Source organism: Thermothelomyces thermophilus, chromosome 5, assembly GCF_000226095.1.
Source record: "Thermothelomyces thermophilus ATCC 42464 chromosome 5, complete sequence".
Lineage (NCBI taxonomy): Eukaryota > Fungi > Ascomycota > Sordariomycetes > Sordariales > Chaetomiaceae > Thermothelomyces > Thermothelomyces thermophilus.
Window position 1 is genome coordinate 3804834 of NC_016476.1, and position 25073 is coordinate 3829906.

Here is a 25073-nt window from a genome sequence, read left to right on the forward strand (position 1 = left end):
ATGGCGAGGCTTTCATTGTCCTTCAAGGGTCACTGTTAGTATACAAAAAGCCAACAGCGACAGCAGGGTAACAATGCGCAAAGTTGGCGAGATGAGATGCGGGTGGCGCCGGTTCGATGATGAAATGATCATCCAGGAGCGCCGGACGGAGAAACCTGTTGCAAACCACCTAGGTAGCGGCATATCTCTAGAGCAGGGACACAGCTGCTCGATATTGACAACAATATGAATTTTTCACGGCCTTGGCTGGCTTTATCAAAATATGAGCACTCAGATGAGTGTTGGCAATGGTTTTGTTGTTGTTACTGCTTCTCGAGGCAAGCAGGGAATTATCTCCGATAAGCTCGGCGTGTTTTCTCCGCACGACAACAGGTAGACGTGTGTCTAATTAAGTAATTAGAGGTCACAATATTTTGTGATATCCTCACTTTGTCTTTTTTTTTTCATCTTTTGGTTAATTACATTTTAATTTTCCTTTTCTTTCACCTCTTATTGTTTATCCCCCCGACCATCTAATTAGTTGATCCAGCCCTTGGGCCCACCCCACGTACCCTTAACCATGGACTTGTAATAGACCCACGGGAAGAAATCCTTCTTGAGGTGGTAGAAGGCGCGGCGGGGGGTGGCCTGGTCCCAGCCGATCTTGTTGAAGGTCTCCTTGGGGACGCCGCCGTACTTGAACTCGGCCAGCATCACCTTGCCGTACTCGGTGAGGAGGGGGCACGAGGTGTAGCCGTCGTACCCGGGCTGGCTCTCCCGGCCCTCGAGCGCCTTGACCAGGTTGGCAACCAGGACGGGCGCCTGGGCGGTGATGGCCGCGGCCGTCTTGGAGGTGGGCAGGCTGCTGGCGTCGCCGGCCGACCACACGTTGGCGAACTTCTTGTGCCTCAGCGTGGCGTCGTCGACGTCGACGAAGCCGGCCGCGTTGGCGAGCGGGCTGTCGCGGACGAAGGGGTGCGCGCCCATCTTGGGGACGACGTGCAGCAGGTCGAAGGGCCGGCGGACGGTGCCCTTGCCGTCGGGCAGTGCGAAGACGGCCTCGTTCCCGTCGATCTCGATCAGGTCGTGGGCGAAGAGGCCCTCGACGCCCCGCTCCTGCCGCAGCGCCTCGAGCGCGGCGCTGTATTTGGGCACGCCGAACATGGCGGGCAGCCCGGTGGCGAATGCGATCTGGATGGGCGAGCCACCGGCAGCACCCGGCCGGTACAGCCCCTCGCGCTTCCAGTGGTCCAGCGCGAGCCACATGATCTTCTGCGGCGCGCCCGCGCACTTGATGACGCCGGTCGGCTGCGTAAAGAGGGCCCGGCCGGAGCGCAGCCGCCGGATGGTCGGGAAGACCTTGTCGACCGTGTCGAAGGTGTAGATGGATGACACGTTGGAGTCCGGGTTGGAGACGGCCTCTGGCAAGCCCTTGATGCTGGCCAGGTCGACCTTGATGCCCGGCGCGACCACCAGGTGGTCGTAGGTCAGCTTGGAGCCGCTGCCGAGGGTGACGGTGTTATCCTCGGGGTGAAAGGTGGCGAGGGAGTCCGGGTAGAGCTTCAGCTTGGGGTCCACGAGGGACCGGAGCGGGCGCTTGAGCTCATTTTTCTCTTTGAGCCCGCCGCCGACGAGGGTCCAGCCGGGCTGGTAGTGGTGCCATTCCGCCGGGTCGACGATGGCGATATCATCCTGGGAGAATTTGCCGGTGCGCAGGAGCTGATGGCTGATGGGGAGGCCGGCCGAGCCGCCGCCGACAACAACAACCTTGTGATTTCGCCCCGCGCTCACGGGGGATGAAGAGACTGAAGCAAAGGTCCGATATCCGGCGGGGCTTTGTTGAGCAACTGAGCCCTTGGCGGCGGCCGCGGCCAGGGCTGTTTGCCTGGCGAGAAGTCGACTTGGGCTCATGGCGGGGGATGGTCTGATGTCTGAAGCGAAAGGAGTGAGTGACCAAGACCCGGCCCGTTGGATGAGAACTGAGGTGAGTGTCTTAATTGAAATGAGTGACTTTTCAAGGCATTTTTGAGTGATTGATATCGCAAAATCACAAAGGCTGACAAAGGGTTGAAACAAGCTAAGGGGCAAGGGTCAGCCGACGAACCGTGCCCGAGCACGCCATTGCATGCAACCGAAGAAAAAGAACGAGGTGGGTCCGGGGCGATTTGCTGCCAAGCATGCATGGGATTTGGTCCCCGAACCGTGGGAGTCCGTGGAGAAAGATCGCCGAGTCTCGGAGCCAGTCGTTCGGTTCTCTGCGCGCCACCACGGCCCGACTTTACTCGTACACGAAGATCCAAGCACGAATCGCGGAAGAATCCGTGAATAAGCTGCCAAAGTTCAGCCCTACAGACTTCCGTAGCCGCGCTTGCTTGAACGTTCGAGGCAACAGTTGGCCGATTCCAGACCTTTCCATGCCGAGTGTAACTAATTAGTGCTCGGATACACGCTGTGACAATTCGTCTGCACGGTCACTTTCAACCCCACGGCTCTCGGAGCGGGTATCGGAACAAATGCCGGGTCAACAACCACCCCTGACTCCCCGGCCGATAACTCGGAAAAAATGTGGCAGGAAACATCGAAATCTGGGGCAGGACCGAGTCCCGGATGTGTACGGAGTAGTGGTCCTTGTACTGCGTGTGCATTTGGATAATTATGGTACGTACATTCAACAACCATACCTGCTTCTATCGGTCCTCCTAAACAAAGGTAGGCAGGTTTTTGCAGCAGCTCAAGACGTAACTCAACTTGTCCCAATACTTGACCTCGCGGCTGGCCAGCTCATCCTGCACCCAGACGGCCTTGACCAGCTCCCGCGCGTAGTTGAAGGAGCGCGAGGAGGTGCCCTTCTCCGTCCTGGCGATGAGATCGAGCACGACCGCCCGCTGCTCGTCGCTCCGCGCCTCGCAGCCGAGGATGAAGACGGGGAGCTGCCGGTCGCACGAGCCCAGCTGCGCGAGGTCCCCGTAGGCCCGATCGATATACTGCTGCGTCCTCAACCACTGGCTGCGCGAGTTCTCGGTCACCCGGTGGAGGTACACGAGCATAATAGTCAGCCGGTACACCTCCGTGACCAGCGCCGCGTCTATGCTACCGAAGGCCGCGTCCCCCGCCGGCGCGGTCCTGATCCTCCACTCGAGTATCTTGAAGGAGGACTTGGCGTACTCGTCATCATCTGGGCCCGCCGGCCTCGGGGGCTCGGCCGAAGTTGGCCACGGCCATGTTCATGGCAGCCTTGCTGGCAGCATAGAGGGATCCCACTGCCACGTCATAGTGTCTGGCGCGTTCCGGGTCGGCCATGCCGCTGGAGATGTAGATGACCTTCTTCGCCTGGCCCCGGAGTATGAGCGGAACGAACAGTTTGAAGAAGTGGATGTTCCCAATGACGTTGACCTCGAAATAATCTCTTAACAGGCTCAAGCTGTTCGCCCCTGGTATTCAGGTCAGTTTTTCGCCCATTTTTAGTCTTCTGGAAGATAAGCGAATCAGCAAACAAAGACCAAGAGAAGAGTGCATACAGAACTCCGATGGGGTCAAATGCATCGAAGTGTGAAACCAACCCGGCATTGGTGATGACATAATTAGTCCATGCACACCCCCCGGTGATCTTTCCGGTCTCGGTGGCAGCCGCCTGTCAAGTCCTTTCAGCACTGGACATGGTACTAGGTGTCGGGAATGCGGCCAGCATAGAGTGGGAGGCGTGATCAATCAGGTCGGCTTGCAGAATGTGGATGTTGCGGCGCCCACTCAGGTCGGGATCCTTGGACACCTTCTCAAACGTTCCGGTTTCATTATCCCGCACGATCCCGACTACGGTGTTGTTTGGGTCGCTGGAATATTGCCGGAGGAACTCGAACTGATCATGCGCATCCCCGTTGTCAGTCTCCTTGATTTGGCTGAACAGCCACCGACCCGTATAGCATGATGAAACCGTGTGTACGCGAACTCACCCCGATTCCCCTGGAGATGCCAGTGATAAGGTATAAGGCATTTTGTGACTGATATGATTGACGCGGTTACCGGTTGCTAGGCAAGAGTCTGGACGAAAGATGCAAACACGTCTGATGGTCCTGTGAGGAATCACGCAGAGGGACCCGAGTGTCGCCATCGTTCTATTTTTACACTGTTTCCCTTGCGGACCTTTGGGTTAGGAATGAATTCCGTAGGTATGAATTCCGTCGGGTTGACAATCTTACCCGAGATCCACTACGAACTACCTACCCTAAGGGAGAGGTACGTCGTCCAGTTTGCGCCCCCTCGCCACGCAGGGATTTCGGAGTCTTCACAGCAAAATTGCCCATTATTGAATCAGCTGTTAGACTATGCTCTCTGGTAGCGGAGGATCTTGCCCCCCGATGATTGGTCATTGCTTGCTTGTGTTTAATTACTTTCTGTTGGTAGAAGCAGTTGCCAGTTGTTTCCGTTAATTAGCGCTGGACCTGCAGTCAAACAAGCAATGATGCCACGCTGCCTTGGATCGATTGGCGGACTCTCAGAGGAATCCACAGTCTCAAAGTTTACAAATGATCAGAGCTATGGAGTACTACTAAACTCTGTGGTGGAGCTATTGATTATGTGGTGTAATATGTAACTGGGTGTGCGCACCTGCCCACTTGCCTGGCTGTAGACCGCCCTTCTTTTTGTGCCCGTAGATTTCCCATTTACAGACCCCTTTTTCCCTGCTCCCAACCACCATCCTCTCCATCACGTAGTTCAAGACCAAGCCTCTTGTTTCTCAATTTGGCCATCAAGTGCAGTCAGCTGTGATGAGTACAGTAGATGTGCACTTTTGACGCCTTCTAAACCAGGGTCAGAGTGCTAGAGAGAGGTTTTCTGGTCATTGTTGTTCAGGCAGGTGCATCTGTGCCGAACAGCGCTTCTGTGCGTTGACGATGTCGTCTCTCTCGGTCTCGGGTAATTAGTTGCGGGCTACGGTCAGTTAACCCGTAACGGCGGCTCTCGGAGCGGATCTCGGTCAGAGGTGGCGAGATCGATCTGATTCACCGGGACAGGCCGAAGAGACGGACGCCGAGCAAAGTCAAGCTACTGGTGTGGAGCCCGCGATGCCGAGAAGACCCAAGCTATTAGCTCATGACCACTTGGTGCTTGGATCTCTCGATCTTGAAATATCCGTGTCGATGCCGGCCGTCTTGCTAATTAATGGCTCTCATCAAGATGTGAATGTGATCTCGTCTCAACTGAGAGAAATCCTGGAAATCCAATCCAAGATTCAAGATGAACGGGCTGCCGCGGACTGCGCACCTCGAGGCACGGTGTTGGTGCTCTACCCGTCTACCGACGGCTTTCGCCGCGAATCGACCTTTTACGGGTATAGAACCTGGTTTCCAGGCTGGCAAAGTCCGCCGGCTTCATCAACGAGCTCATGGCGGCGAATGCAGAACCTCGACCATTCAGCGGCTCCCGAGGCCATGTGCGAAGCCTGGAGGGAACCCTCTCCCGGCCTTCAACAATGCCGAGGCCATAGCAATGCCTAGTCGCCGGTACAACACCACCACCACCACAACAACAACAAACAACACCGACACGACGACGCCACAAGCGCAAGAACCGCGAATCCACAGCATCTTCGAGCCGCAGACGTCCACCTGGCAGTACATCGTGGCCGACCCGGCGACCCGCGCCGCGGTCGTCATCGACCCGGTGCTGGACTACGACAAGACCACGCGCGCCATCTCCACCACCGCCGCCGACGCCCTCCTGGACTTCATCCGCTCCGAGGGTTACACCGTCTCGCACGTGCTCGAGACGCACGCGCACGCGGACCACCTGACGGCGGCCTTCTACCTCCGGCGACGGCTCGCCGCCCTGCAAGGGCAAGGGGGACGACCCGGCGGCGACCAGGGGGCGGCGCCGGCGGTGGGCATCGGCCGCCGCATCGGCGAGGTGCAGGGCCTGTTCGGGAAGCGCTACGGCGTCGCCTGCGACGAGTACGACGGCGCGTTTGACCTCCTCCTGGACGACGACCAGGTCTTCTGGATTGGCCAGCTGCCCGCGCAAGTCATGCATCTGCCCGGGCACACGCCGGACCACGTCGGCTATCGGATCGGAGGTGAGTTCTCCGCTTCCATGTTTTTTTCCCATCCTGTTTTCTCCTTCCTTCTTTCTGTCTTTATTCTGCCATTATTCGATTTTTTTTCTCAGTCCTCTTTTTTTTTTCCTTGGGGTTAATTAGTGAAGCTTGGGAAAGGGGATGCTGACAAAACCTTTTAGACAACGTCTTTTGCGGCGACTCGCTGTTCCACCCCGCGCTGGGGACGGCGCGGTGCGATTTCCCCGGCGGGAGCGCGCGGGCGCTGTATCAGTCAGCGAGGAAGCTGCTCTCGCTGCCGGACCATGTCAAGGTGTGGGTTGGGCACGACTATCCCCCCGAGGGGGAGAGGGCGCCGGAGCCGTGGACTACGGTCGGCGAGCACCGAGCAAGGAACAAGCATGTCAGGGACGGGGTTACCGAGGACGAGTTTGTGCAGATGAGGAACGCCAGGGACAAGGTCCTGGGGGCGCCACGGCTGCTGCACGAGAGTCTGCAGGTGAATATCCGCGCCGGGCAGCTGCCCAGGGCGGACGAGTCGGGGATGAGGACGCTTCGGCTACCGATCAAGGTACCCGACGAGGGTTGGTAGGGGCTCGAAACTGCCACAGCGCGGGTGGATCGGATGTAATTGAATTGTAAGATATATGTACTAATTATTAGTTACTTGCGCTCCTGGAGGTGATAATTATCATCAGGGATGATACATCAATCCTCCGTAGCGATGGCTGTATTAATTAATAGGTGGTTACTGTTTAATACAATATATAGGTGTTTGATATCAACAAGTACTATTAATTAACCCCGTTGATGCCGGCTGTCTTCATCCACTGTTCCCAAAGACCTCCATCTCGGTATTCACGCGATCCCGCCAGCTCTCGGACCACGCCGGCACCATCGTTCCCGCACCATCCGGCGACTCTTTATCCTTCATGAGCGCAGTCGGGCGTCTCACCCTGAACCGTGGATCCATTCTCGCGACCAAGAACCAGCACACGATGGCCAGGTCGATCAGGTCCACGAAGCAGTAGTACGCCGCTTTGTGCAGGAACCACGCTTGGCTCTCCGGACCCCTCCCCTCGAACGCGACACCCGTCCTGAGCCCCTGCTGCAGCGTCAGGAGCACCCCAACCCCGCAGATCATGGCCGCCCGCCCCGCAAACCGGGGCTTGTCCCGCTCGACCTCCTCCCGGGCCGGCAAGCCCCAGCCGCCGGCGAGGACGGCCAGCGGGGCCAGCACGGCGACGGCGAGGCGGATGCACTCGGCGGCGAGCCAGACGGAGCGGCCGCGGTCGAGCTCCTCGGGCTCGCGGGTGAAGTACGAGTCGGCGTGGGCGCTGACGGCCATGACGAGGGCGGCGACGGCGCAGAAGACGGCGGCGCGGGCGGAGCGCACGACGGCCGGGTGCGGGCCGAAGACGGCGTAGTCGCGCAGGAAGCGGCGGGCCAGCAGCACGTTGGCGATCAGCGGCAGCACGGTGCCCGCGGGCGCCAGGATGGTCGACGCCATCTCGAGGTCGCGCGTCCCCGGGTGGTAGGTCCACACGAGCCGGGTGGCCAGCGCGGCCAGCCGGGTGAGGATGAATCCGGCGCGTAGGGCGGGGAGGAGAGGAGGGGGCACCAGCCGGCGGAAGAGGGAGGAGTGGCGGTGGTCGTCGGGGTCGTCGTCGGGGCCGTCGTCGGAGTAGTCGTCGGGACGGAGGCGGGTGCGGTCGAGCTGGTAGAAGGTGATGGAGAGGACGAGGGCGAGGGTAAAAAGGACGAGGAAGATGATGGTCAGGGGCGTGTCGGGAATCGGAGTCGGGACGCCGCCCAAGTGGGCTTCGTTGACGGAAAAAGGGGGGTTGTCATTCTATTGGTGATAACGGTCAGAGGGTTCGTCAAAGATGAAGAAACAGTGTGGAGGAGGTTCCCGACAGGAGAAAGATCAGAGTTTGTTGTGACCATTATCGGTGCAGCATCAAGAGGTTGTTTTTCCACGAATCTGCAGTCTCCTGCAAGCTGATATAACATGTTTGTTGGGGTGCTATTTACTCCGTATGATAATACGCAATCATCCGGGGCAGTGGAAAACAGGTAACGGAGAGCACGGTATATAATAGTCGATCCCTTGCCGAAGTTGAACATGAGTGCGAAAAAAATAATAACGATAAATACAACACATGCTTTGTTCAAATGACCGTTGAATGTGCCTGGACTGGGCTCGTGGGAACATCCGGACTGCAATTACATCATGATGCTGATGTGGGGTGACAAGAAGTGGTTTGTTTTAGGCGGGTCCGGTATTTTCCTCCGTAGTACTCTGTATATTCCACCCACTGCAAGCACGCCCATACAAAGCACATTTAAATAGAATTCAAAAAGTGCTCGGACCTGCTTAGCTTCCTCACTCAAACTCATCACAGATTCCACAGCCACTTGCGATATCGCAGCACCGCCGGCCTTCTCATCAACTTTGTTGGCCGTAAGATGCGAGTCGAAGTTCCTTCATCGTAAGATGTAGCTGAAAAGCTCCTGAGGTAAGTTGCCACGCTAGGAGCTAAACCGGCTGGTCATCATTCAAAGCAGCTTCTCGGCATAATAACCTTTTTTACGTTCAGAGAGTTTCACGACGTAAAAGTTTTGGAGGCTCAGAAGTGACCCCGCCTTGCAGCTGCCCCGCGCGGCCGCACTCCCCAATTTTTCGGCGGGGACCCCTCTTGCAGAAGAATCTAGATACCCTTTCAAGTTTAGTTGGTCCATTTTACCTTGCTTCTTACTGCCTCTTTTGGTGTCATATGTTGGGCGACGCTTTCTGTGGATATTAAGCAAGCCACAATTTTTTCCACGTATTTCCACCACGCGCCTTGACCACATGCCTGTTTGGTACTACCAAATATCGTGGGCTGTTAGGATTCCAGCGACAATTAGGCGTCTAGGTCCAGGTCTAAGAAGAAGAAAAATATAAAAATGGCCCCCGGAGCGGACGGCAATACCGTCTACCTGACCGAGCAAGAAGTACAACGCATTCAAACCACAGTAAAGGAAAACGTCAAGAAGCGGACGGAACTCCGCGGCCATGCCCGCGAACCGAGGCAGGCAAAGGATGCCATCAGCCAGGCGACCGGGGCCGCGCTGATGGCCGACATGGGCAGCATGTCCATGGATCAGTCTAAGGAGAGCATTCCCGCTCTCGCCGTCGGGCAGCCATACCCGCCCTGCACCGCTCCGCTCAAGGAGTTGCAGCCGATGAAGCTGGCCGACCTCACCCTCGAAACTCACCACCGCGGGCGCCAGCTGTCCGTCAAGCGGGCCAGTCCGGTCGTCACGCTGGCGTCTAGGTCGTGGACTATGGTCCAGGACGACGCCGAGGAGACGGAGCGGTTGGAAATTGTCCTGCACAAGACGCTGCACGGCAAAGACGTCCTCGAGTCGGCATCGACCTTTATCATCAAGGAACCCTACTTTACGCTCACCGAGGAGGGCGAGCCGACGCTCCGCATCGACCATCCTTCCGACCTTGTCGTCCTCCACGACGCCGGCAACGATCAACCCACCCTCCCCCCCGACGTCTCTCCAGACGAGATCGAGAAGCGAGCGCTCGCCCACAAGCAGAAGGGCAACACGGCGCTCGGCAAAAACGACCTCCCCCTCGCCCACGCATCTTACACGGCCGGCCTGGCCCTCGCCGCGCGCCTCCCCACCGCGGACCTCAGCCGGGACCTGCACCGTAACCGCGCACATGTGAACCTGCTGCTCGGGCAGTTTGACGAGGCCAGGTCTGATGCTCTGGCCGCGCTCATCCCGACCAGAGAGGAAGGCGGAGGAGGGGCGGAGCAGCAGAAGAACGAGGCGGAGGCCGCTAATGACGACGACGCGCGCGTCGCCGAGCTCAACGCCAAGTGCTACTTCCGCGCCGGCACCGCCGCCTACAGCCTGGCGCGCTTCGCCGAGGCCCGCGACCTGTTCGAGCGCCAGCTGCGCCTGATGCCGCAGGACAAGGGCGCGGCGGCCAACCTGGCGCGGTGCGACGCCCGCCTGCGCGAGCAGAACGACTCGGCCGCGCCCGACCTCGCCCGCCTCCGCACCGCCTCCGCCGCCGCCGCCGCCGCCGCTGCTGCCGCCGCCGCAGCCTCGGGCGGCAGCGGCGGCCAGCCGTACCGGGGCACCGACGCGGCGTCCTGGCCCGGGCCGACCGAGGTGCGGGACAGTCCGGGGATGGGCCGGGGTCTGTTTGCCACGCGGGCGATCAAGGCCGGGGAGGTGGTCATGTGCGAGAAGGCGTTCGCCGTCGTGCGGGGCCCGAAAGACGGCGCGCTGGCGGCCATCACGTACGACGTGCGGGACGACCGGATCCGCGTGGCGCCGGTCGGGCTGGAGCGGGTGGTGGTGGAGCGGGCGGTCAAGAACCCGTCGCTGATCGGGGACCTGATGGACCTGTACGGCGACTGGGACGGCGGCGAGGCCAAGGGCGTGCGGGAGACGGAGGACGGCCCGGTCGTGGATGTGTTCCGGGTGCACGACATCGTCGCCAGGAACGGCTTCGGCGTCGACAGCAGGGACGGCCGCGGGGGAGGGGGAGGACCGGGACAGGGAGGCAGCGGCGGCGGCAGCGGCGGCGCTGCGGGGCTCTGGATCCGCGCCGCCTACTTTAACCACTCCTGCGTCCCCAACACGGAGCGCGAGTTCATCGGCGACCTGATCGTGGTCCGCGCGCTCCGGGACATTGCCGCCGGGGAGGAGCTGGTGCAGAGCTACGACGTGACCGGGGACTACGAGGGCAGGCGGGAGGCTCTGATGACCACGTGGGGTTTCGAATGCAACTGCGCGCTCTGCGAGGCCGAGAGGACGGATGATGTGGCAGTGAGGGAGAAACGGAGCAAGCTGGCCAAGGAGGCGGACGAATTCCTCAAGACCGTCGGCACGCTGGCCAGCAAGAGGCTGGCCATCGCCAAGGCGAGGCGGCTGGTGGCGGCCATCGACGAGACGTACGACGACAAGAAGTACCGCGATCTGCCTCGTCTGGCGAATCGCCTGCTCCAGCAGTGGCTTTCGGCTGCCAATCGCCAGCTATGAAACCGTAATAGCTAGCACTTTTTAGTAGGTAGTTTTCTTCTTGGGAGCCGCAGTTCGGACTCGAACCCTCTGATGTAGTACCTCGAATGTTAGCAAAAATGGGCCGCTTGCCCCCGGTCTCGAAACGAAGAACTTTCGTTGGGTTCTGGTTACTGGGATGGATCTCCTTGAAAAGCCTACAGAGTGAGTGAGCCTCACCTCATGTTAGGTTGGTCTGAGGTCTTGAGAGGTCAAATTGGTTACCGTGTGACACCCAGGCCGCGTACCTAATTCGTCTTCAGTTTTCAGAGCAGTTCAAGGCATGGGCGGAGTGGTTAAGAAACTGGGTCATGCCGAGGCACCACACTTGGGAGGCGTGGAAGGCCGGTTACCTCCCGGTCGACGGCGATACCGTTATGAAAGCCCCAATCAGGCGTGTTAGATCGTCTTATACAATGCTATTTATAATGTTTCTCGTTTTCTCTCAACGATGTCTCCTTAACCGACGCATAGCCAAGCTAAACAAGCAATTCCACAACTGCTCCTGTAATTACTGCTTCGTCACGACTATCCGTGCAGACACCGCGTCCTTCCCTCCTGCGAAGGACGCCCTCATCCTCTTTAGCTCATTGCCCGCCGCCGAGCGCCACCAGATTATTGTCCGCTAAGTGAGAAGACGGAGCGTCAAGTGTTTTCCCCTAGGCTGTACTCGGGAGCTCCGACACTTTCCTCATTGTGATTAATGCATCCCTGATTCTTCGTTGTCGAAATTCCGACGCAACGAGGAGTCGGCCCTTTGGACTGTAATCGGAGAATTCGTTGAGCGGAGTGGTCTTCGAGTGCGCCCGGGCGCAGGCGAGGGGCAGAGGTGTGGAGAGCCTCATTTGAGGAGGTAAAGAAGAAGAAGAGACGATTTGGTCAACAAAACATGGTTTGAACAGGTCAATGGAGTGGTGGAAGTTGTGTTTCTCCGCATGTTCCTCTCGACAGACACTTACTCATGGGGCCTCCTCGGTCGCGGACGCTTCAGGGGAAAAAGAGGGGGGGGGGGGGGGGGTAAGCGTGGGTGGAGCGCTACTAATGTCTTCCCCCCTCCTAGCCCTTTTGAGCACTCAACCCCCTTCATCTTTTACAACCGAGGAGCAGTTGAAATGGGTGGACATGAACATATATAATATCACAAGGTCCACATCTGCTCGACAATGGCGCACCTAGGAACTCGTCAGATCCAATCCAGCCCAAGCATTATTGAGCACCAATTGAGTCCACAACCAAGTGCAGCTCCAGGTGCTAACGCAGGCACGGAGAGTATTATCCCCCTATTACGTACTAAGGTAGAGTCATGTAATGATCAGTTAAGGTAGTTTTCCACAAATGACGCGCCCCCTTGCTAGGAACCTTGGGTATCTGCAGGTCCATATTCTGTTTCCAAGCACTCCCTGAGCGGGCCTGCCTACTCTGCCCGCAACCCCTGCAAAAAAAGGCCCGGTAATCCTACACCCTCTCTCCCCCCCTTCACTCGATCTTGATGCGAACCGAGATGGACCCTTTCTTGGTCTGAACGACGATCATGTCGTGGTCATACGAGATATCCTCCACCGTGGTCTCGTGCAGCTTCGCGCGGGGGAGGACGCGGATGGCCATGATGGCTGCCATGAGGTAGACCTCGCAGTACGCCAGGCTAAAAGGGAGAGAAAGAACACATCCCGAGCGTCAGCATGAGACAGAAAAGAGAGGGGGGAGAACGTTGTTGTTATTTCAGCAGCAGACTTACTTCTCGCCGATGCAGGACCGGCTTCCCTTGCCAAAGGCGATGAGGAACTTCTGCAGCTTGTGGTTTGGCTGGCCGTCGACGAGCCAGCGCTCGGGCTTGAACTCGTCCGGATCCGGGAAGAGCTCCGGGTCCCAGTGGTTGATCATGGAGGTCATGCCGATCGGGGTTCCGCGGGGGATGACCCACTCCTTCTTGCCGTCGCGGGTGCGGTAGACGAGGTCCTCGTCGCGGGCGATGCGGGCCGAGCGGTGCGAGACGCCCGGCATGACGCGCAGCGACTCGTGCACGATGGCCCACAGGTACGGTCGCTGCTCCAGCTCGGTCCACTTGAGCTTGGCCGGGTCCAGGCCCTCGAGGTCCTCCATCAGGCGCTTGTACATCTCCGGCTGGGAGAGGAGGTAGTACGTGATGACGGTGAGCGTGGCCTGATTATCGGTATCGTATTATCACCCAGCGTGTCAGCTTTCTGGAACGAGAACAAAGCAAAAAAAAAGAAGAAGAGAACCAGACTTACCGCGGTGGTCTCGGTCCCGGCGAGCAAAAAGTTGAAGCCCTCGCCGGAGAGACGGTACATGGTCTTCTCCTCCTCGGGCAGCAGGTCGGACTGGACCAGCTCGGCAAAGACGCGGCCCTTTTCCGGGTTGCTGAGGGCGGCCCGGATGTAGCCGGGGATGACGACGTTCATCTGCCGCATGACCGTCTTGACGTCCTCGCCGAGGTAGTCGGCCATGATGGGCATCACCTGGGCCAGCTTGCGGGCGACGACGTTGTGACGCATCATGTAGGCGCTCCGGAGGAAGGACTTGACCCAGGTGGCAAAGTTGGGCTCCCAGCCCTCCTGGGCGACGAAGCCCATGGGCTCGCCGAAGGCGTACTGCGAGATGACGTCGGCGGTGAAGCAGTTGAAGGCCTCCTTGACGTCGAAGGGCCCCTTGCCGGCCCAGGAGAGCATCTTGTCGGCCACCATCTGAGCCATGTCCAAGACCTCGCCCTCGAGCTTGAGCATCTGGTTGCGCGAGAAGAAGCGCGAGATGGCGCCCTTGCGCATCCGGTGTAGCTCGTGCGGCACCGTCGAAAAGCCCGTCACCGAGACGGGACCGGCGCCGCCCGTGTTGAGCTGGTGTTGCCACTTGTCGCGGATCCGGCCCGGCCCGGCGTAGATCTGGTCGGTGAAGTACGGGTCGGAGCAGTGGAGCTCGTCCGGGTTAATCCTCACGATGGGGCCTGCCACACTCTCTTGTCAGCCTAAATTTGCTCTACTCCCCACGCCCTCTTCCTGCCTCTCCCTCTCTCTCCCCGCCCCTTTCCCTCTCATTGGACTTGGGCCCGACGCACCATATTTGTCATGCATGCGCTTGATCACCTTGCCGTACCGTCCGACCAGGATCCAGTCGTAGTAGGCTTCGTACAGGTAACTCGCCGCTGCGATCTTGGGGCCGGGGAAGCGCGAAAGCGGGTGGAACGGTGAGATGTTGTACAGCGCCACGGCGATCCGGTAAACAACCCACAGCAAGACGAGGGTCGCCAGGCCGCGCAGCGACAGGACGTCCCGGAAGATGTCCACAACTGAGGTTGGTCGTGGTAGAATGTCCATGGTGGCTGCTGTGTTCCGCAGAGCGACAACGTTCCTTGGAAGTGAGCCAGCCGCGGGGGCGGACTTGGGAAGGGGGGGGGGGGGGGTGGGGTTGGATTAGACTCGAAAGGTCGAGGAAGAGCTGACTGAGAGGGAACTTCAGACACGAAGGGACAGGTGCCGAGGGCTCTTTAACTGGAAGAGCAGCATGGAATTGGCCGAGATGTAGCTCCCGTCACCGATGCGTAGCTGGCCGCCTCTCTCTCCGGTCTCTCGGGGGCGGATCGCTGCGAATAGACCTGCCACCGAGGTGAGAGTCCTCCGCATTATTCCCAGAATAGATAGAGGTGCGGCGGGGAGGGGTGGAGCAGCGCTCGATCCCTACCCTGCTGTGTCCTACTACTAGTACAGGAGTGTAGTGTAGCACCTTTAGCGGCCCCCGCCTGTGTGCAGCATGCTGTCCGCTGAATACCGCCTTATGCAGCCTTTGCACTAGCGTAATGCTCAGTACTCTGTACTGCGTACTAGTAGGTAGGCGATGTTGTGAGTTTGGACACAAACCGCGCTGTCGAGCGGCTCTTACGAGTCCATGAGCTCGCAATGGACCGCGCTTGCATGAAGAATTCAGCCGAAGGGCCAGGAACGTTGGATCAGTGTAGCACTGGCCAAGAGAAAGACGCTTCAGGATGATATCTCTGTCTACTTGTAGACGACTTGGCTCAGGAGGCGGTGAGGCAGCGGCAACCACTCGCTCGCGGTTCGATCAACACTCCGGCATTCCTCGACAATGCGTGCCGGCATGAGGAGCTGTCCATCAACTGGCCAATCCTGAGGTGAGACGCCCAGCAAGTTCCACACCTTTTCCACGACAGCCTTTGGTGTCTTCAAAACGGGAATGACAAGGCCCTTATCGAGACTAGCGCGCGGGGGTTGGTTGGTTGTCATTAGCGGATTCCAGTACTTAGTGTACACATGCTAGTGGCATAGTAGGTTCAGCTTGCTATATAATACCGTCACACTAGTGTAGTACGACTCCATCACCGGTGCAAGGAGATGGTCGAACCCGCAACTTGAGTCCATTCCATTTCCTCCAAAGTTCCCGTGTGTTAGCGTACACTACTCTGGGCCCGCCGATCCACACCGGTTGCCGGACAAGTGAAGCTCCCCGGTGTACGGATGTACGTTATGTATGTACTGTGCATAACTACATACACCATCGTACGGATACTACTCGTGCAGATGCTGAAAGTCGATGAAGCACTGTGGCGCTGCGGTTGTGCAACAACGAGCTCGTGGAACTGCTTCCGAAAAGATGTCAAAAAACGTGGGCGACCCGAAGCGGGCTTTTTTTTCTTTTTCCCCAGCAATCCGTGGGGGGCACGTGGACCTGCTCGTCACAACATATGCAGTCGGGTGGAGCAGGGACCTCTCCCTCCACTAATTACACGTAACACAAAACTAATCCGAACACTGCCGCACTACTGCAAGTATACGATTCCGTAAACATACGCGTTTCAGGGTGTTCGTTTGCCTTTTCTCTTCTTCTCGCACCGTTCGAAAGGATGTGTTGATCACTTGGAATCCATCGACAGCGCTGGCTTCCTCATCGAGATAAGTCATTGTTCGAACGGCAGCGGAGATTCCTCTCTGGCTGCAACGAAGGCTCACCCCTTGTTGCCATCATACGCAGGATGATCAAGGTTATCGGGCCGGCAGTTACGTTCCTTTTACAGATAGAGTGTGTGTAAGCGAATCCTTCGACACGTGTCGCAGAGCGACTGATATCGAACTCCATCCCCGGAGTGGTGTACACTGCATACTGCGTAGTGTACTGTGCAGTGTAGTGTACCGCCTCAACAGCAAACGTGCCTCGAACCCGGCGCAACGGTGCAGCCGAAACGCCGGGATACCGCGACCATGGATAACTGACCAAAATGCTACCTGTCGCGCACAGCACCCCTGTCAGGGGGCGAAAAGTTCCCCGTGGCTCTGTCTGGAACCGCCGATCATTTCCCGCACGAAAGCCACGGCCAACGGTTTCCCCTCTTTGCAGCAACACTGCAATCTCTTTGAGAGTGTTGGACGCGACACGATACTTCTTCGTACACGACTCCGGTGTTTGTCCTGCGTGCTGCGTATATACAGACTAGTGCCGGCTGTTGGCTACTGCTTGACGGAGATGCGGAACTGATGCGCATAGTGCCAAGTATAAAGTTAGCATTAGCACCGCTGGTGTCAGCTAGTTATGCCCAACGTGGAAAACCGGCAGGCTAGCCCGAACGGCCCGTTTCCGCGGCCGACGGAAACTAATCCGTAGTGTACTCTACACTAGTGTAGTATCCGTATTTCACTACGTCCCGTGGATCACCATATCCACCATTCCCAGGATGGATATCCTCGCGTGGGCCGTGGGGAATTAAGCTAAAATGCCATCCGGGTTGTTAAATTTCGGGAGAGGCTTACATACACCTATATGAGGAAAAAAAAAAATTATTTTGGCGAGTTACTTAGTCAACGATGACATTATGTGCCAAGCATACGTACCATCCTAAGTAGAGTTTTCCTGTAATAGGTGTAGTCTGACATTTCCGGGGAAGAATCCGAGTTTCGAGCTAGTTCCGAGAAAGCAGGGCAAGGGTTCAGGGAAAGGCTGAGGGGAGGGCACTCGTCCAGGGACGTTCTTCCCTCGGGTCTTCCCCCCCACAAGGTACGACGCCACCATTCGGCTCACTTACCCATTGTTGATCCCTTGAGCAAAAGAGGGGATAGAAGACAGGACACAGAAGAGAGAGAAAGCAAAGAAAGCATAGAGCATTACCTAAATCAAGACGCCATCCCGTGGAGAAAACTGAAGTTTAACAAGGGGAAGTATAGTTAGGGGTTAGAGATTGACAAGGCCGGGATACATGTTCGCAGACCGTCAGAGGCATCTTTTGTGAAGATGTTTGCGACGCTGTGACACACCCTTCTTTTCTTGCCTCGATCGCCCCCGTCAGCCTGTCCTTATTTCTCAACTCCCGTCTGCCATTCCCTTTCTTCTCACGCTCGTTTTGTCTCCCATTCTCGATCTACCTTTACCGGACGTGGACGTTCCCTTGTTTTGAGCAACAGACGACGGCCAACGGACGCCGTCTCCCTCATTCACCATGGCGCGAGTGGATATTCCCATGGTCAGGAGCGCCCGCGACTCGCTCATCGCCATCTCCTTCCTAATCCTTCCTATGCGTGGTCTTGAGCGTCATCGTTTTCATGCGATTTCTCGGTAGGATACGGGGAGTGGGAATTGGGGCCGATGACATCCTGTCTTTGGCCGGTTTCGTACGTCGCCATGCGTTCCCTTGGCCGCGCCCGGTTGAACTGACAAACTTTCTCTGGGGGGAAACTAGGTCTTGTCGGGCAGCACCATCGGCCTGAACGTGGCAGGTCAGATGGCTTTGAGAAATGGGCGTGTAGATGTCTCGAGGAAAATGCTGACAATCTTGTAGTATTCACATCCGGAGTCGGCCACGACTTTGACCAGACGTCACCTTTGTTCCCGGCGCGTGAGTCTCCCTTATCCGCTGGAAAGCTAGGATGGTGCGTCGGTAGCTGATGCGCGCTTTTAGTTGCCGGCAATATGGAGTTCATCTTGAAGGTATGGACCACCACCACCACGGTTTCCACGCCAACACCCGGATGCCGATACCAACAACAAGCACACCCCCCGGACACGAAGCTAAAGATGCCCAGGTCACCTTTATCTTCGTGCTGATCTACATCTGGACTCTCGCATGCTTCAAGCTCAGCCAGTTGTGCTTCTACTACCGGGCGTTTGGGGTTTCGCTCAAGATCTGGATCTACACCTTCGGCGCCATCGTCGCCGCCTGGGGCCTCATCTTCACCTTCATCTTCATCTTCCTCTGCGACCCGGTCAAGCAGCAGTGGACCGTTGACCGTGTCGGCCACTGCATGGACCAGATCCTCGTCCTCAAGTGCGTCATCATGACCAACGTCCTCACTGACCTGATGATCATCGTCCTGCCCATCCGGACCATTTGGAGCCTGCAGATGCGCAAGACCGAGAAGTTTGCCGTCATCTCCTGCTTTGCCATTGGTCTCGCGTAAGTCTTGCCTTCCCCCGGGCCCACGAATTCCAACCGGAGCATAAGCACCCCTCCTTGGGGTCGGGCCAAGCTAACACGGAGGATCACAGCTGCGTCCTCATTGGCATCGTTCGTTTCTGGCAGATCTTTGTCATCGACTTGGCGAGGAACCTTACCGGCACCTCGCTCACGACATTCATGCTGTGCACCATCGAGCTCATGCTTGCGGGCATCTGCATCAACATCCCCATGCTCCGGCCCTTCTACCTCCGCTGGAGGCAGAAGACGACCCAATCCGGGAGTCGCACCGAGGGAACCGCCGACATTACCGGCTCCAAGTCGAAGTACTTTGCCACCGCAACGGGGAAAAAGAGCCACAAGAGTCACAAGGACAACAACACTTGGATTGAACTCGTACGTGCAAGAGCCCCGCCATACTTTCAGACAAGGGGGGGAAAGAGGAGGGGGGTGAAGGGGGGGGAGAGAGACGGTGCTAACCAGGACCCTCCAACAACAGGAGACGGGCAGCAACGACGACGACGGCGGGTCCGAGAGGAAGCTCACGCGCGAACCCAACGCTGGCATCTACGTGTCGACCAACTTTTCCGTCAGCCATTCCTGAGCGCAGCTACAAGACAATACTGTCCTTGTTCGTGTCACGGCTTTCAATTTACACAACATGGACCGCAGGCACCTGCTAAGGTTGAAGTCTCGCTCGCGGTAGTCGGCGGCGCATGGCCGGTGATTGGGGATTGCGTTATTCGGAACTTGCTCTGGCTTGTGCATATGCACTTTCGACCCATCAGCAACAAACAAGCAAACTTTGGCTTTGGCCGGGGTTCAACGGAGCCAATTCTCGTGCCCGTTTCTCTACTACGCTTCCGCTCGTACCCAGATTATGTCGCGCCCCTTATTAAGGTTACTAGGCTACGGCACCTCATGTCCCAGGCAGGCAACCATGTACTCTCTTTCGAGAACAAACCATCGCTGCTTGGCTTAGAGTCACCACTTTCGCCTTCTTTAATAGTCTGTAGATTGAAGTTTTATGTATGGCTTTCTCCCAGTCCCCGTCAGTCTAAACAGGCGTTCCAAACACACCTCTCTCAGAACCGACGCGGGCGACCGCGCCCTGATACATAGAACGCGCGCGTTTACCCATATTGCCCACGATCAATCCGACGTCAAAGTCCGACGCTATTTCTTCAACTGCCATGTTCTAGAGGTGATTGGGAGATAAGAACAAGATTTACCCACACCGGGCAACCTAGTTGCAGTCTATCAGCACTGAAGCGAGATACACTCAATTTCGCCCCTCACACGTCTCCACGGCTTCACGGTTTCATTAGTCGAGAACCATGGTATACAACTCTACGGCCCCAAATAGGACCGTATCTGGCCTCAATCCAGCGTATGGTGGCGGTAGCCAGCGCCACACATGAAAGGAACCGGGTATTTGTCACATCAAGGTTCGAAACTGAAGATAGTAGCGGAGAGCATTGAACATAAGCTACGAATCCAAAGTGATTGGTAAACGCTGCAGAATTATAGATATGTAGAATGACACAGGAGTTCGCGACGGCATGGCATGCCACCGATGCGGCGTAGTTCCCATTGCGCAGCACTTATCGAGGTCTCTCAGAGAAGTGGGAAAAACGCACCTAATCAAGGTAGACGGTGAGCCAGACTTGGTTCATAGTTATCACGGAGCAGTTTGAGTCGCTCACTAGCCACTTCCAGGTGACCAAAGCCCAGACGCTCTCGGTTTGTGGAGTTTGTGTTTCCATCGAACGACAACTTCAAAAGTAAACTCACCGGCGGCAGACTCAAAATCAGAATCTTCGCGGCTGTAGTCAACTAACATTAGGTGCCTAGGTATATGATCAGCGAACCTCAGTAACATGCATTACTGCGCGATTATCTCTATGAACATGGAAGCTCTGGGCGGCGCCCTGGGAGCATACTTCCTCGCGCACTTCATCATCGAGATGGTGGCGTAAGCTGGCCCCTTGGGGCTGGAGAGCACTGCTAGGTACCTAATCAGATAGGTACTGTATATACTTAACCGGCTTCGAGTCCGGCCCGGCTACGGTCGTCATCGAATAGTTACAGCAAGGACACCACACTTTTGACCGCGTTCAGCATGGTCTAGTGTATTTCAATAGTAGTTCGTGTTTCTGGCGCTGATCTTTTCATCCGTCTACATTGCGCAGTAATTAGGTAGTTGCCATCATCCACAATGTCCTGCCCCTGTCCACTTTTCAGCCCCCTGATCAACTCCGCCACCCCTGGCGGGGGTGACAGCAGCAACTCTGCTGACGACCGAAGTAAATACGCCGTTGGAATACTTTGTGCATACCGGCACAAAGGCCGTCTACAGTGAGTTTTGGCTTGAAAGCATTCACTTGGACTGGGACTGGTCGCGCCAGACGACGTGGAGCAGGGAAGTTGAACGAGTTCCGGTCATGTTTCGGACCAAACTCGAGCAGATGTCTGGATCTTCAACATCCTTCGGATCCCGTACTGGGATGAGACTGAAAAACGACCAGGTCGACCCTGCGCATACCATGGATGACAAGCCCAATGACTTGAATATGATCATCGACGATGATCTGGTCCCGTAGTGAATTGCGAGCCGGGGCGCAAAGGCCATGAACGCCCTGGGCGTCCTCGTGAGTCCCTTCGCACCCTGAGTACACGCCGCCGCCGATGTCTCTCAGAACCGAGTGTGTGCTTGAGCAGTTGATTCCCACTTTTAAGCATGGGTCTGCATATTAGAGTTTAATAACATCCCCGCACTCTCCTCTAAGCTTATTCCAGGAGACGAGGAAGGTGGGCACCCACTCAGCTAGCTGCTCAGGTACGATGATTTAAATGGTTGTCAACCAATCTCTTCAGCTGCGTCGAGGGAACAAAGTCAGGGTACCAGCGCTGAACAAAAGTCTCAGTAATGCGGAGACGAGGTGGCGGGTCGTGATGCTCTCATTCTCAGTTCTTCTTCGCCGTGTACCCGCTGTTCACATAATCCAGTTCCGCTATGTTGGCTAGCCAGTAACGCAAGACCAGTATGTGCTGGGTACCTAATTGGCCCTATAACCTACACCAATACTTCGCCTAGTGCCGTCGTAGTATAGTAAAAGTCGGACCCCCCATCAATGGAACAACCCAGGAATACGTGCCACACCTACACCGCAACTTCAACCTGTGGTAGAACGGGCCCCTACTAGGGTTCTAGGCCTTACCACGGTTGTACAGTCACATCCAAAAAGTGATTAGCCACATCAGGATTAGTAGGTCTTTTACACACCACCCTACCATCTTACAAGACATATAGCAATGGCAACACTAGGCATTTAAACATAAAAATAGGTCTCCTGATTCCTTAGAAAGTATAGAAAGAGCTTAGATATATAGGAAATTCAGTAGTATATAGCTCCTCCCTTATTACAAATATATTCCTTATACCTATTCGTAAATAATAGGACTACCCTCTTGATAGAAGATGGTTCCAATGGATAGAAGAAAGTTAGTAGTATTATAAATAGTTCAAAAGTGCAATATCTTCTTCCTACATTTACTAGCCCTGTTAGCTCTATATAAGTAGAGGATAGGAACAAAGAACACTCCGTTTGCCAGCCCGTTTACCAGATCTACAGGGCTTATCTTATCTAACCTTATATGATAGACGCGTCCGTAGACAACGTACTATATCAAGTCCTCTGCCTAGAAGAAAAAAAGCAGTGCCTATACTACTACTCCAAATAGCTCTCAAACGTGCCTTCTTTCCGTAGTAATATTACAATAGAAAGTAGTAGCGTTAACCTACTATTATAATGTCCTATATATCTTCCTCTTAACTACCTATAGCCTTACTTTAGCGTCTTCTATCTATGGCTCCTTTCGGGGGAGTCTTTAATACCTTCTTACGAGGGTGTCTATATAGAGGTTTGATCTAGGCTGCTTAAACTACTATAGGTTAACCTCCCTAATATGCCTAGTACTTGTTAACCATCTTATATATATAGCGTAGCTAGAAGTCGGTCTTCTAAATGTTGTATTTGTAGCCAAGTCCTTTCTATTTGACTAGATACTTATACTTGCCGTATATAAGCTTGTAGTTCTAGATACGCTCAAGTTTATACTCGTCTCTAGATTCTAAACCTGTCACGGAAATATACATACAGATACTGCCTAGACCACCGGCACAAACAGGCCAATCAAGCCGAAGGAACAAAAGGACCAATTGCAACATAGGAAGCATAGTAATCACTATACTCACCAGTGATCAGGGTAATCACCACCATACGATCACTTACGATTACCGTGATCAGGAGTAATCACTAGGATTATATATACATATAGATAGTCACTTATTAGGTAGACTTTAAGAGTTTACTAGTGATAGTAACTTATAATTATAGTACTTATACCAAGTATTACAGATTACTATAAGAGATAACTCTAGTGTTATTATAAACCCTTTAACTTTACCAAATCCCTTAGATAACCTGCCTACTTATCTCGCTTAATCTACCTTCGTCTAAACCCTTTGAGAAGAAGTCTAAGTTAGGTTTATTATATATTGTTATTACTCCCTTTGTTCTATTATAGTTTAGAACGGAGGTAACTTTAACCTTAATATTAATATAGCTACTAACGTTATAGCCGAATAGCTGCTTACCTAGCTTAGTTAACTCTATTAGCAAATCTAGGAGTTAGACTAGAGAGATAAGGCTACTTAAGCTCAAATCAAGGAACTCGAGAATAGCGAAAAGCACTTATAGAAATTGGTTGACAAGGCCTATACCAAAATCAAGGTACTCGAGAGTACTAAAGCGAGCCGTATTAAGATTAAACTACCTAGTAAATATAGAGGAACTAAGGAGGACCTTGTAAGATTTCTAATAAACCTCTAATCTTACTTCTAGCTTAATAATAACAAGTTTCTAGATAATAAAGTTAAAGTCCTCTATATAGCTATAAGATTAGAGAGTAAGGTATTTAGATAGTTTAAGCCTATATAGAATGACTATCTTACTAAGGAAGATGAAGATAACCAAGATATATTTATATAAGTAGTCTTTCGATCTTATAACCGTTTCGAAGAAGAGCTTTAGAAGGTTTTTAGCGATAAAGACAAGAAGATTTATATATAAGAAAGACTTGCTAATCTCTGATAGACTAAGTTAGTAGCCTCATATACTATATAGTTTAGATAGGATATATTTAAGTCTTAGCTTAATAATAAGGTATTAATATAACTATTCTATAATAGCTTAAAGGAAAAGGTTAAAGATAAGCTATATAAGTATAATTAGCCTAAGACTCTAGATAAATATATTATATAGGCTATTAGAATCGATAATCGACTCTATATATAGGAGTAATAGAAACGAGGCTAAATAAATAGAACTATAATTAAGGCTAATGACAAGAAAAAGCGAGTATATATTAGTACCTTGTATAAGACGTACCCTAGAGCTATAGATATAAATATAATATAAAAGCAAGACTAGAAAAAGACGACCAAAGACAAATCTAATATTACCTACTATAACTATAGAAAGAAAGGGCACTATAAGCGAGAATGTCAAAGCCTAAAGAAAGAGTAGAAGATAGTCTCTAGAAAGGAAATTATAGTTATCGATAAAACTACTAAGGACGTTATCAAAGTAGCGGCCATAGGCTATAAAGACAAAGGCAGTGATATAGATAGTCTCGGATACGACGGCAATAGTAAAGACGAACAAGTATCGTACTCCGAACTAGTCACTATAGACCTAGAGATAGGTCTTGCCGAATAGGATATAGTAGGAGAGTATATACCGCCAATTTCAATTCTCCTAGCCTTAAGGTAGTAGGGTTTTACGGTTATATAGAGGTGGGATAGATTGTGGATAACTAATACCTAAGGAATCGAAAGACCCGGACCTAATGTTCCATTCCTCTAGGAACGAATCGAATGGTACTGTAATAAAGTTTTCTAACTTAATATGGAACTATATAAATAGAATAGATGCTTGACTTGACTTACCTAGTAGAGTAATAAGATAAGGGATAAAACGAAGGAACTCTAATGTATTATAGAAACTATTAGAGGAGGATAGCCTATAATATATAATAGGCTTAATAGCTATATTAAATACCTTAACGACTAGTAAATTAGTAACGACGTGTAGAACCTAGAATACTAGTTTATACGCACGAACTATGGAAAAGACGAGTATATATAGGGAAGCTATTAGAAGAAATACTCCTACTATAGTATTAGAGTACCTATAGTCTATATATAATAGGAAGGATTTAGGAAAGAATTCTAATACCTCCTAGGCAATACTATATAACTATATCCTTGATACGAGGCATATATATAAGTACCCTAGTTCTAGTATATAGTATATAGATACTAATACTACTTCCACGACAAATTCGAAGATAATTACTAGCTAACCTAATAAGGAAATAAGGATAGAAGCTTATACCCTATAGAATAAGTCTATAATATAGGAAATAGAGCGGCCGAATTGCTCTAGAAGATCGAAGCCTACGATCTAAAAGGCATTATAATAGTTCTAAGACAAGCCT

The 25073-nt window shown here is 54.0% G+C and overlaps 8 protein-coding genes across 8 annotated transcripts; 3 read left to right on the forward strand and 5 right to left on the reverse strand.

Annotated features, from left to right (window-relative positions):
• Positions 1-351: 351 nt before the first annotated feature.
• MYCTH_2309471 (uncharacterized protein) lies at positions 352-2030 on the reverse strand. Its single transcript, XM_003665519.1, has one exon. It carries the CDS (start codon positions 1888-1890, stop codon positions 517-519), a length of 1374 nt encoding a protein of 457 aa, XP_003665567.1. The 5' UTR covers positions 1891-2030; the 3' UTR covers positions 352-516.
• Positions 2031-2678: 648 nt separating this feature from the next.
• MYCTH_54667 (uncharacterized protein) lies at positions 2679-3047 on the reverse strand (the record flags this gene model as incomplete). Its single annotated transcript, XM_003665520.1, has 1 exon — positions 2679-3047. A coding segment is annotated over one exon (369 nt), but the record flags the coding sequence as incomplete, so codon positions are not given.
• A 2024-nt stretch (positions 3048-5071) lies between these two features.
• Positions 5072-6786, forward strand: MYCTH_2309474 (uncharacterized protein). Its single transcript, XM_003665521.1, has 2 exons — positions 5072-6049; positions 6211-6786. Exons 1-2 carry the CDS (start codon positions 5467-5469, stop codon positions 6618-6620), a joined length of 993 nt encoding a protein of 330 aa, XP_003665569.1. The 5' UTR covers positions 5072-5466; the 3' UTR covers positions 6621-6786.
• A 65-nt stretch (positions 6787-6851) lies between these two features.
• On the reverse strand, positions 6852-8041 carry MYCTH_2129417 (uncharacterized protein; the record flags this gene model as incomplete). The annotated part of the gene is made up of 2 exons (XM_003665522.1): positions 6852-7880; positions 7973-8041. 2 exons carry the CDS (start codon positions 8039-8041, stop codon positions 6852-6854), a joined length of 1098 nt encoding a protein of 365 aa, XP_003665570.1.
• Positions 8042-8977: 936 nt separating this feature from the next.
• MYCTH_54709 (uncharacterized protein) lies at positions 8978-11083 on the forward strand (the record flags this gene model as incomplete). The annotated part of the gene is made up of 2 exons (XM_003665523.1): positions 8978-10034; positions 10317-11083. 2 exons carry the CDS (start codon positions 8978-8980, stop codon positions 11081-11083), a joined length of 1824 nt encoding a protein of 607 aa, XP_003665571.1.
• Positions 11084-12259: 1176 nt separating this feature from the next.
• On the reverse strand, positions 12260-14134 carry MYCTH_2309477 (uncharacterized protein). The gene is made up of 3 exons (XM_003665524.1): positions 13351-14134; positions 12837-13261; positions 12260-12743 (listed from the first exon to the last, which is right to left on the reverse strand). The coding sequence occupies exons 1-3, from the start codon at positions 13882-13884 to the stop codon at positions 12578-12580; spliced, it is 1125 nt and encodes a 374-aa protein (XP_003665572.1). The 5' UTR covers positions 13885-14134; the 3' UTR covers positions 12260-12577.
• A 974-nt stretch (positions 14135-15108) lies between these two features.
• Positions 15109-16029, reverse strand: MYCTH_95584 (uncharacterized protein; the record flags this gene model as incomplete). Its single annotated transcript, XM_003665525.1, has 2 exons — positions 15109-15384; positions 15919-16029. 2 exons carry the CDS (start codon positions 16027-16029, stop codon positions 15109-15111), a joined length of 387 nt encoding a protein of 128 aa, XP_003665573.1.
• A 1599-nt stretch (positions 16030-17628) lies between these two features.
• MYCTH_2023927 (uncharacterized protein) lies at positions 17629-18905 on the forward strand (the record flags this gene model as incomplete). The annotated part of the gene is made up of 6 exons (XM_003665526.1): positions 17629-17727; positions 17796-17832; positions 17895-17951; positions 18015-18043; positions 18139-18509; positions 18602-18905. Coding segments are annotated over 6 exons (897 nt in total), but the record flags the coding sequence as incomplete, so codon positions are not given.
• Between the last annotated feature and the right edge of the window lie 6168 nt (positions 18906-25073).

Excerpts from the sequence above, each read along its gene's own strand:
- MYCTH_2309471 (XM_003665519.1), bottom strand. The coding sequence starts at position 1,890 with ATGAGCCCAAGTCGACTTCTCGCCAGGCAAACAGCCCTGGCCGCGGCC.
- MYCTH_2309474 (XM_003665521.1), top strand. The coding sequence starts at position 5,467 with ATGCCTAGTCGCCGGTACAACACCACCACCACCACAACAACAACAAAC. Across the intron at positions 6,050-6,210 it reads CGTCGGCTATCGGATCGGAG|ACAACGTCTTTTGCGGCGAC; the intron begins GTGAGTTCTCCG and ends AAAACCTTTTAG.
- MYCTH_2309477 (XM_003665524.1), bottom strand. The coding sequence starts at position 13,884 with ATGCGCAAGGGCGCCATCTCGCGCTTCTTCTCGCGCAACCAGATGCTC. Across the intron at positions 13,262-13,350 it reads CCGGGACCGAGACCACCGCG|GCCACGCTCACCGTCATCAC; the intron begins GTAAGTCTGGTT and ends ACCGATAATCAG. Across the intron at positions 12,744-12,836 it reads CGGTCCTGCATCGGCGAGAA|CCTGGCGTACTGCGAGGTCT; the intron begins GTAAGTCTGCTG and ends TCTCCCTTTTAG.